At 36.4% G+C, this 12,149-nt stretch overlaps 1 protein-coding gene across 3 annotated transcripts in view; it reads left to right on the forward strand.

The window, feature by feature from the left end:
* SLC38A11 (solute carrier family 38 member 11) overlaps window positions 1-12,149 on the forward strand; it is a 70,794-nt gene that overhangs the window by 7,525 nt on the left and 51,120 nt on the right. For 2 of the 3 annotated variants that reach the window (XM_027866081.1, XM_027866080.1), the window contains 2 exons: window positions 3,406-3,540; window positions 5,664-5,729. In XM_027866081.1, coding sequence (XP_027721882.1) covers window positions 3,406-3,540; window positions 5,664-5,729 — 201 coding nt within the window. The remainder of the gene's footprint in view (window positions 1-3,405; window positions 3,541-5,663; window positions 5,730-12,149) is intronic. The other variant, XM_027866082.1, reaches the window with a different exon arrangement.

Raw genomic sequence — 12,149 nt, forward strand, 5'->3', positions numbered from 1 at the left:
ATAGATAGATAGATAGATAGATAGATAGATAGATAGATAGATAGATAGATAGATAGATAGATAGATGGCACAGGGCAAGTTGAAGATGAAGAGGAGATATCTGGAGAATAAAATTAAAGGGTGAGAGAGGATTATACTGGGAGAAAGAGAAAGGGAGAGGTAGAATGGGGTAAATTATCTCACACAAAACAGACAAGAAAAGGCTTTTACAGCAGAGGGGAAGTGGGGAAAGGTGAGAGGGAATGAGTGAATCTTATTCTCATTGGATTTGGCTTAAGGAGGGAATACCATACATGCTCAATGGGGTATGAAAATCTGTCTTACCCTACAGGAAAATAGGGGAGAAGGGGACAAGAGAGCAGGAGGATGATAGAGGGGAGGACAGATTGGGGGAGAGAGTAATCAGAAGCAAACACTTCTGAGGAGGGACAGGGTCAAAAGAGAGAATAGAATAAATGGGGGGCGGGATAGGATTGAGGGAAATATACTTAGTTTTCCACAACATGACTACTATGGAAGTGTTTTGCATGACTACACATGTATAACCTGTATTGAGCTGCTTGCCTTCTCAATGAGGGTGGGTGGGGAGGGTGGGAGAAAATTTGGAACCCAAAGTTTTAAAAACAAATGTTAAAATTGTTTTCACATGCAACTGGGAAATAAAATATACAGGCAATGGGGTATAGAAATCTGTCCTGCTCTACAGGAAAATAGAAGGGGAAAGGGATAAGAGAAGGAGGGGGGAGATAGAAGGGAGGGCAGATTAGGGGAAGGAGAATTCAGAATGCATGCTGTCTTGGGGTGGGGGGAGAGGGATGAGATGGGGAGAAAATTTGGAACTCAAAATCTTATGGAAGTGAATGTTAAAAAACTAAAAATAAATAAATAAATAAATAAGGAAAAAAAGATTCTACCTTTCTTTTCTGAATTATTTGAAACTTATTCTCTCAAAGTCCTGGGTCCTTCTCTGACTATGCCCAGCCTTCTCTTCTTTATGTTTCCCATCACCTACATCTGCAACTTGTGTGACCTTGGGCAAGTCACTTAACCTCCTTGGGCCTCAGTTTCCTCAACTGCAAAATGAGAAAGTTGAAGTAAAATCCCCTTAAATCCCATTCATCTTTAAGTTCATGATCCTATGATTCTATCATGAAATCTGATATGGATTAGCTACTTCCCTCCGAGGTTCTAATCATGCTACTTTGGAAACTTCACTAATACTCCCTTGTTGCTTTCTCTACCTTCTTAAGGTTGAAATGACCAGTAAGGCAAGTTAAAATTTACAAATTTCTTAGCAGTTCTGCTTTTGGCAAAGAGGAATTTCTAGATGCTCTGGATAATTGAAGTTCCTCACCATTACTATATTATCCTCTATACCAGCATTTTGGCTTACTTTTGGAACTCGCTATCTAATTTCTGCTTCTGGCTGGGGGATCCATAATATAAAAGCACAGTATGATTGGTGTTTCTCCTTTCATTTATCTTCACTCAAATGTTCTTCATGATGTTTCACTTACCTAACCCTTAGCTTTCCACACTGTATTATATTTTCTTGTTATACAATGCTACTTCACAGTGAAGAAATGCTACTTTTCTAATGAGAATTCTTAAAGACAAGTCTGCAAGTAAGGGATAAATGTATATCTCTTCTCTTTTTAACTTCACATTCTAATTTGACTGGTAGTTTGCTTCCAGACTTGTTAAGTCTATTTTAAGCCTTTAATGAGGCATGTTCTGCCAGACAAGTGGTTTTTGTCTCTGCCCTGTTCCTCTGTTCGTGTGATATGAAAGGCTGTATTTGAGGATAAAAACAGACAGTGATTTTTTTCCCCCATCATTCAACTAAATTTGTTGATTACATCAAAAACAGTCTATAATTTAAACACATATGTGATGATTGAAGTGACCATTGCCTGAATAAGTGACATACTGCATATGATTACAAACATTCATGCGCACGGTAAAAGTGAAATCATAATTGTATGTGGATTGAAATTTGTTATATTTAAACTTCTAAATGAATATTACTTATTTTCATACCTAAATACTTCAGAGGCTCTATGTTTTGTTTTGTTTTTTTATCATTGAAGGACTCCTTCTATGGACATCAATTTTGAATTCACCATCCTTTAGTACATAGTTTCAAGGGATTCCTGTGGATGATATAGATATAGATATGGATATAGATGTGGATAGATATATCACTGGTAGCCAAGCTTCTGGTGATGATAAATCTGATTCTCCAACCTTAGGTACATTAGTCCCTTCATAACTGACATGTAGTCCACTGATATCAATTCAGAAATTGATCTAATTGATTAGAGTAGAAATCTAATCTAATTAGAAATCATCTAATGAGAAATTTTCATTTTTACAGTATCTAAGGTCATACATCTAGTAAGTGACTCCAGTAACCCAGTGACTCCAGTGGTCCTATGACTCCAAATCCACCCCAACTTTCCAAAGTCCCAGGCTTCCTTGTTACACCCAGCTTCCCAACTCAGGGACTTTCACACCTTATGCCCCATTGGCATAGCCTTTCAGACCCCACAATCACCTTCATGCTATGACCAGCCAGTTAATGGAGGAATTCTATTTATGTATATGTCATCAATATTTGTTTTCCTTTAGAACTAAGGACATAGCAAATTTCATAGCTTAAAAAATACCTTTAGCCATTTATTCAGAAACACATTTAATAGTTTGGACAATTGATGTGACTGGGGAAATCACATTTTAAAACATTTGCATTCTATATATTTCACCCAAGATTGACCCCCTCAGATAGGATCAAAAAGCTCTAAATGCAGTATTATGGAAATGTTTCCTTGTGTTTACTTAATAACTGTAATACAGAATTTTGGGGGTTCCTTTTTATTCTGGGAGGCCAATTATGTGCTTTTCCTAGTCATATTTTGTCTGTTGCCTTGAGAGAAAAAATAGGAGCAATGTGCTGCATGAGTTTTTTTTTTACTTAGTTTTCATGTAATTTTGCTTATATGCATTGTAAAAGTGAGGAAATAAGAGTCAGATAATGATGAGAGAATTTCCCAAAATTGCAAAAAGTCAGTATAAGAAATGAAAATGGAATTCCTGACACTCACTTCATGGACTTGCCTTCTGTTCAGGTCAATGCACTAATACTTTGAGCATATTTGTCTCTAGCATGGAAAAAGTTGATGAAAAACAGCAGCAATATATAGTCATGGCATCCTAAAAAGAATACCATACTTTATCAAGTTAAGTCCTCAGTGATCCATTTAACCTGGTTTTTTGTTGTTGTTTCATTCTAAAATGGCAGCATAATTTAGCAATTTTTTTCCTCCAGCATGATTTAGACTTAAACAAGAAAATCTTTGCATTCAATATATAATCTCATGCATAGCCTATTTGTTTTCTTAACAGACATTTCCCTTGTTTTATTGATAAAAGGAGGATCCCTTTCTGGAACAGATAGCTATCAGTCTTTGGTCCATAAGACATTTGGCTTTTCAGGGTATCTACTCCTCTCATCTCTACAATTTTCATATCCTTTCATTGGTAAGGCCACTATGAAGTTAAATATTGACAATTATTTTCATGATTGTGACAGTTCCCTCTGACATAAATGGCATTTACAATGAAGCAATGATAAAGATTTTATGTAGTCTGTATATTGTAAAGAATAAATGTAGCCATTGTTTATCTAGTTACTTCATAAAATAATAATTCTAAGAGGAAACCTAAGACCACTATCATGTTATTTCTCTCTTTGCCCATATTGCCTCCTTCCCAATTCTAAAACCCTGACTTTTAACTTCTTCAGACCTCACTTGCCAGGTTCCAGGTGAGAGATTCTCTTCAGTCAGTCCAGATCATAGTATCAGCGCCAGTGGCACTTGACCTGTTTCTGTATGGATGTAGAGGCTAGCGTTACACTTCTGTCAGTATGTCAGACATTATCCTTTTCATGGTCCACTTCAGAAAGTAATCCCAAAGAGGATGTGCTCAAAGGAACTCAGACAGTAAAACCAGAAGAAGTGGAATATTCTGCTTAATTTGTTGGCCCTCTTCTGTTTCATTTTCATGAGAATCTGTGCAGGGTAAAATGAGAGTATTACAGGAACATATACATGTCTTCTTGGGTCTTGGACCAACAAGTCAAATCAATGAGCATTTATTAAGCACTTACTATATGCCACGTCCTGTGCTAAATTCTGGATGTGCTAAGGTTTAGGGATGACTAAATAAGAAGTGGAACGAAGAGTATCAAATAGTTAAAAACTGAAGAGCATTTCTGTGAACTTAATGGCTCATGAAAAACATTTGCAAGGCTAATAGTCTATTTATAAAATAATTTCTGTGATTTGACTCACTTGAAACTTACAGTAAATATTCCTTACTATGTGTAGTATCATAATGAAATGGTAATCTATTAATTGTTAATATACAAAATCAATTCACCATAGATACTTGCCTGAGTGAACTGAATGTGTTAAATAAGTCACTAACAAGTTTATAGCATTTTCCTAATTGTTTTCATGACAAATTTAATTGGTGATTTTAACATATGTCATATCAGCCATCTTACAAGTTGTGCAATGGCTATAAATCTCAGTAGAAAAGTCAAGGATTATAAAATTTCTAGGAAAAGTCTTCCTTGTTTTTGCAAGTGAGGTGATGGTTTAAAATTTCTTCCCTTTTTGTTGTTGTTGTAACTCAGTACATGTGTTCTTTAACAGGGTGATCAATAATTTTGACTATAGGATTGACTATTTAAAGGGTCCTGGGATGAATTCCTTTGTAAAGTAAACATTTATTTTCGTAATGTAAATAACTACTTGTCTGTCTTCTGACTTGAGATTTTAAAATTTGGGGTCATCTTGAATACTGGGTGTACAGTTGAATTCATATATTTTAGTTGAATAAATCAGAGAATGCCCATATTAGAGAATACCTGTAGCCTCAGACTATTCTTCAAACTATTCAAGATATAAATAGAATTTTAGAAAAAGTAGCGATAACAGATTTCTGACAATCAACGAATGGGAGCAAAAATGATTTTATGCATTTCTAAGTCATGCATGGCATATTTACAAAAATTTACCATGTGTTGGGACATAAAAACCTCACAAACCAATGCAGAAAATCAGAAATATTTAACACAATCTTTATTGACTACAGTGCAACAAAATCATCTTCAATAAAGGATCAGAGAAGAAATTGCTTAAAATTAATCAGAGATTAACTTAATGCTAAAGAATTGGTAAGTAAATGAACAAGTCTTGGAAATGATGGAAAATTTCATCAGAGAAAATTACAATGAGACAACATACAACATATTAAAACTTACGGGATATAGCTAAGATAGTCTTTAGGAAGGGAATTCTAAATACTTTCTTAAACAAAAGAAAGAAAAACAAATCAATGAACTGGGCATGCAACTTCAGAAAAATAGAAAAGCAACAAATTAATCCCCCACCTAAACGTGAAAATAGAAATTCTGAAAATCAAATAAGAGTTTCACAAAATTGAAAGCAAAAAGATAAAAAACAAACCCAAGACAAAAAACATTGAAATGACATATAGAAGTAGGAGCTTTTTTTTGGAGGAACTACTCAGGATTAAGTATATGATTGATAATTGTGAATGATATTAACTTATAATCTTTATTTTGTTTCTAGCTATGATTAGCTATAACATAATAACAGGAGACACTCTAAGCAAAGTTTTTCAAAGAATTCCTGGAGGTAAGTTTTAATGAAAGATTTTTTGAGCTATTAATTACATTCATATGGTTTCTTTAGTTGATATTTTTTGTGAAGAAAAACCACCAAGTGGTGATTTTTAGTTGTCTTACAGCCATGCTTCCTAATAGTAATATTCATCTTCATTATACATCATTCATATTATCTTCATACATTTCTATACAATTATTTCTCAGTAAACTAAGAACAATTTTTTTGGAAATTATCATATAGTCAAATATATCTTTTGCTCTTTGTACTATATATATTCAGTACTTTATATATTCAGTGATTCTAATACTCATGCTCTCTATTTTCTTAGAGGGAGCCTTAGAGATCATCTAGTCCATCCTTCTGTACCATGCAGGAATCTCCTCAACAGCATCCTGAATGTATTTTTATCTAGCCACTGTTTGCACATTTCCAGGGAATGGAAATTCACTACCTCACAAGGAGGTCAATTCTATTCAGTTTTTTTATATAGCTATAAGTGGTAGTCATTTTTTCTTTATATTGAACCAAAATCTAATTTGCACCCATTGGTCCTACTGCATCACTTGCAAGCTATAAAGAATAAATCTAATCACTCTTCCACAAGACTAAAAATAACTATGAATCTATGTCCTACCCAATTTTCTCTTTAAGCTAAACATCTTTAATCCTCTTAGGACCTCATAGGACATACTGATTACAATCCTGTCAGAACCTTCTGCTTTGTCAAGACAACTCCTAAGTATCATCGGAATCAATCAGAAGCAAATATGATCTGATCAGTGAAGAGTACAGTGGGATTGTTTCCTCCCTCCTTCTGATAACAATGTTCCTATCTGTCGACAGCTCCCCACTCTTGAGTTACATTGAGCTTTCAGCCACCTAAAACCTCTACGTATTTATCACGTGCATTATTATTTATCCAGGTATCTTCAATCCCATATGTGGGCAATTGGTTCTTCAAACTCTAAATGTAGTACTTCACATTTGCTCCATTAAATTTCAACTTATTAGTTTTACTCCACTGTTCCATACTGTTAAAATCTCTATAGCTCCTGGTTCTGTCATCAAACAGTTAATGATGGCCCTTATTTTTGTATCATCCCCTGCGCTGATAAGCATGGTATAGGTCTTCAAATCTTTGATATAAAATATTGAGTAGGACAGGCTGAGGACATCTCTATAGAAAAATCCCAGAAAGCTTCCTCAGGTTAACATCCATTGTTAATCTTGTGAATTCATTTATTTAACCAGTTTTGTGTCTACCTAACCACTGTTGTTCAGCCTTCATTTACACATCTTATCCATAAGAGGCAACATGGTATGGTGGATAAAGAGCTGGCTTCAGAATCAAAAACATCTTGGTTCAAGTCCACCTCTTTCTTACACTGACTCTGTGATCCTGGGTAAGGCAGTAAAAGTACTCTCAGTGCCCAAGACAACTTAGAGAGTTGAAACTATAAATTTAGAGAAAATACCATTTTGTATTGTAGAGAGAGTGTTCTCATTGATTTCCCTCTACCAAAGAAATCATATAAATCTAGTCTCAGTAGCATGAGAGATTAATTGCTTATAGACTTCCAGATCTAGTAAAATCTTAAAATGACTTTTAAGATACATTTTAGAAATAAACAATAATTAACTTTATATAGCATTTTATAAGATAGTTAACCAAGTACTTTCCTAGGAGGTAAGTAAATAGCATCTCTGCCTTACAGAGGAGGAAACTAAGGTAGCTTACCTGTGGTCACACAACCTTGCTTAGTAGAGTGCCTGACACACAGTAGGCACTCAATGAATGTTTTTAATTGATTGACCATATTATCTTAGACAAGAAGACAATTTCAATCTATGCTTCCTCTGCCCCTCCATCCAACTTTTATTTATAAAATGTATCACCTAAGCCCAGGGGTCAACAATCTGCTTTGACCCAGTGCCACTCACTAGTGATGTTGGGTTACAGTTGTCATTCCTAATGGTCAAGACTCCCTTATGTGAAGGCAAGTAAAAATAGGGAAACTTTTCTGACATGGAATACCCAGGCCAAATTAGGGGAGACAAAGTCTGGGTAGATATCAGTTTACTGACTAGGTAGCCCATGAACTTGAAGGGGTATAGGATTGACAAAGAGAAATCGGAAAGATTCTACTGTCCCAAGGGAGTAAAGCAGCTACTGACTGCCTCTTCTAATCTCAGCATTGAAGGAACACTGGAATCCATTGTACAAGGTTGATTGTGATGACGTCAGCTCCTTAACTTGTGTTCTTTAACAGTTTTATTATAATGTGAGGCCCTATTCATCATACTTGAAGCTTACAAAGACTGTGTAAGTTCTGCTGTTTCTCGGTTAGCCAATCCCTCCTTGAGAATGGTATCAAGTGGGCGTCTTAATCTCTTCTGAGTAACCATTAGAGGTCAGGGTGACTTAATACCTGTCAAGCCAGGTAAATAAGCTAAGTTTAAATTTGACCTCAGACACTGAGCAAGTCACTTAACTTCTCTTTACCTCAGTTTTCTCATCTGTAAAATGGGGATAATAATAGCACCTACCTCCCAGGGTTGTTATGAGGATCAAATGAGAATAAGTGTAAAGCACTTAGCACAATGCCTTGCACATAGTAAGAGCTACATAAAAATTACCTATTATTAGTTATTGTTATTCTTTCTAGGTTCCATGAGCTATTAAACCACTAACAAGTTGGCTTTTAATCACAGTAAAATTATAAAGGTTAATGCCATCCTCCTTCCATATTTTCACTCATAACCACAGGATAAAGATAATTAGGTACTGGGATGAGTTCAGTGCCTCCTTGGGGTAGCAGGGTTTCCTGTGGGATAATTCGGGTACCAGGGCTAATACTTACTGAAGGGGTAGTCACAAACAATTGTACCTCCCTAGGAGGATTAATATGGTTAAACTTTAGCCTGCCTTTAGATCATAAGCTTCTTGATGGCAGAGACTGACTTTTGCCTCTTTTTGTGTCTCTAGGACTTAATAAATGTTTATTGATTGATTAATTGATTGATTGTCAGTTGCAGGAGCACAAGAGTGCCAAGCTAACCTTTGACTCTTCTGTCCTGGCTCTCTTAGTCCATAAACTGACCATACCCGTGACTTGACTAATGAAAACTGTGTCTCCCATTTTTGGAGGGAGCTTGCTTATTTGAAGTTTCCTTTGGTGATAAGGATTATTGGTCACCAGCACAGGCATGTTCTATCTAGAGTCAGTCAAGTGAGATCTTCTTTCTGTGCCACTCCACTTTGTGGTGCCTATGGAATCAAAACGTAGCTTGTCAAAAATCCTCTTCTTTCTTTCAAACTTGCTGTATAGAGGCATATACTAGGAATAAGTGAAGCTGTGAAGAAGGGATGCTGGCTCAGAAATTACAGGGTTTAGAACTGGAGGAGGCCATGGACACAAACCCTATCCCAGAATCAATATGGCTTTCCTAGAGTAACCTATACCTGTCATTCCTAAAGCAGGGAGTCTCCCATGGATGCCACCCCTTGGAAAAGGGTACTGCAGAGAGAATGCCAAGACACACATGGGTTAAAATTCGACCTCCAACTTTTTGCTAGTCATGTAAACACAACCAAGTCACTGAATTTCTCTGAGCTTGAGTTTTTTCATCTCTAACATGAAAACAATAATAACCTGTTGTTCAGTTGTGTCCAACTCTTCATGACCACATTTGAGGTTTTCTTGGCAAAGAGAAAAACCACTAGAGTGGTTTGCCATTTCCTTCTCCAGCTTATTTTACAGATGAGGAAACTGAGGCAGACAAGGTTAAGTGGTTTGCCCAGGGTCACACAGCTAATAAATGTCTGAGGCCAATTTTGAACTCAGGTCCTCCTAACCTCTAGGGAGGGAGCTCTATCCACTATACCACCTACCTGCCCATAACACCTGTAATATCTACCTAAATTGGTGATTGTGAAGATCAAATTAGATACTGTATGTAAAGCACTTTGCAAACCTTAAGGCATGATATATAGATGGAAGCCATTGTTGTAAATCTCCCCACATTTGCTTTTTGCCTAGAATGAACTGTTTATTTTTTTTTAGAGAAACAAGAGATGTGATCAAAGAGTGCTTTGCCTTTGATGGATTATCTTCCCCATCATTACGTGTGACTCGTCTAATCCTAAATGATTTCTTTGAGCTTCTTGGGAGAGAGCCAAAAATAGAGGCCAGAATATTTTCAGTAATGGTCATTACACAAAATCTATTTTTCAGGACTCCCCACAATGCCAATGTTTTTAGAAGGGTATTTGGAGATTGTCCATATTTTTACAGGAAATCAAAGCCATAATTCTTGATACACACCAGATTAAGTATGCCGTCCTTGAAACTGTTTTCATAGCTGTATCTCAAGACCATGAAGAATTGTGTATGACTCATTTTCCAGACTCACTAAAAATAATTTATTTTAAAAGTGGATTTTCATATGCATATTTGGCTGCAGGGTATTGGAGAGGGAGAAGAAGCATTTATGAAGCACCTACTATGTGTCAGGCATTGTGCTAAGTGCTTTAGAAATATTATCCCACATGATCCATTATGGTAATAGACCCAAAGCAGAAATAAGTAGTGAGATGCATATAATTAGACCATAGTGTGACTAATCATAGCATTCAACTTAAATGTTCTCTCAGGACCCTAAAGATTCTTCAATGTAACACATGGGAAAAACTTGTTTTCTTTTGTACATATTTATCTATTATGCAAATGAACATAGGTAGGGAGTAAAAACTATTATCCAGATAATTCAAGTCAGTGTTTTCCCTAAAATATCCAGATAATTGAAGCCCTTCTGAGGTGACTTGAGACTTGGCTTATCTGTATCATCACCTTCATTTTTTGATATAGAAGATTCAGCTTAAATGAATGAATTCATAATTCTTGCTTATTTTTCCCTTACGTATCATCACTTTGCCTTAGAAGAAGCTAGATGGCACAGTGGATAGAGCACAAATACTGTAATTAAGAAGACCTAAGATCAAATCCCAACTCAGATACTTTCTAGCTGTGTGACCCTGGGCAAGTTACTGAACCTCTGTTTGCCTCAGTTTCCTAAACTGTGTAATGAAGATAATAATAGCACCTGTCTCACAGGACTGTTGTGAGAATCAAATGAGATAATATTTGTAAAGCACTTAGCACTGAGTCTGGCACATGTCATCACTATGTAAATGTTTATTCCCTTCCTTCCTCTCCCCTTACCCTGCAAAAATCTACTTCTTCCTAATTCTGCCCTCTGAGAACAAGGTGAGCAGAACAAGTTTAATCCTTCTAGCTATGACATGTCCCTTTCCCTTACCCTCCTTCTCAAGTCTTTTCTTTTCCAGGCTAAACATCCCTATTTCCTTCAACTACTTCTCCCAGGGCACTATCCTGCTTGCCTTCCTTAGGATGCACTCTAGCCCACCTATGGCCTTCTAAACTGTGATGCTCAGAATTGAATACAACACTTTAGTGTGTTCTGACAGGGCAGAGGACTTCAGGTCTTTCATTCTGGACATTATCTGATTCATTTTAATTCTATTCAATGTCTTTTAAGAAGGGCAGCTAGGTGGTGCAGTGGATAGAATACCAGCCCTGGAGTCAGGAGGACCTGAGTTCAAATCCAGCCTCAGACACATAACAATCACTAGCTGTGTGACTCTGAAACAAGCAAACAAAAAAAAAACAACAACAACAATGTCTATTAAGCATTTGCTAGTGTAAGGTGGAAGTGGGAAAGGGGAAATTGTTATTACCCAGTCATTTTTCAGTCATATCCAATCCTTCAGGACCCCATTTGGAGTTTTCTTGGCAAAGATAGTGGAGTGGTTTGCCATTTCCTTCTCCAGCTCATTTTGCAGATGAGGAAAGTGAGACAAACAAGGTTAAGTGACTTACCCAGGGTCACACAGCTAGTAAGTGTCTGAGGCCAGATTTGAACTCAGGAAGATGTCTTCCTGATATACATGATATATTCATGATATACATGATTTTTAAGAAGTCCCTCCTTTTTAGGAGTTTATATCATACTGGAGATTTCATTGTGTGTGCACAACTTAAGGAAATGCAAGCCATTTGGAGGAGGGAGAAAATACTAATACCTTCAGGGATTAGGACAGGCTTCTTGTAGGAGGGGCACCTGAGTCAATACTGTGAGGAAGCTAAGATTTCTAAGATGTGGAAGTAAAGACAGGGTGCATTCCAGATGTGAGAAGGCAGCCTCTGAAAAGGCAAGGAGACAAGACATGAAATTCTGAGTCTAGGAAAGATGGAGTAGCCACTTTGACTGGAACATAAGGTACATGGAAGAGAGTAGTATGAAATAACTATGAAAAGGCAGGCTGCAAAAAGATTATATAGGACTTTAATAATAATAATAACAATAGTTAACATTTATACAGCTCCTACTATGTGCAAAGTGCTTTAC

The sequence above is a fragment of the Vombatus ursinus genome, unplaced genomic scaffold (assembly GCF_900497805.2).
Source record: "Vombatus ursinus unplaced genomic scaffold, bare-nosed wombat genome assembly UNPS02014779.1, whole genome shotgun sequence".
Taxonomy (NCBI): domain Eukaryota; kingdom Metazoa; phylum Chordata; class Mammalia; order Diprotodontia; family Vombatidae; genus Vombatus; species Vombatus ursinus.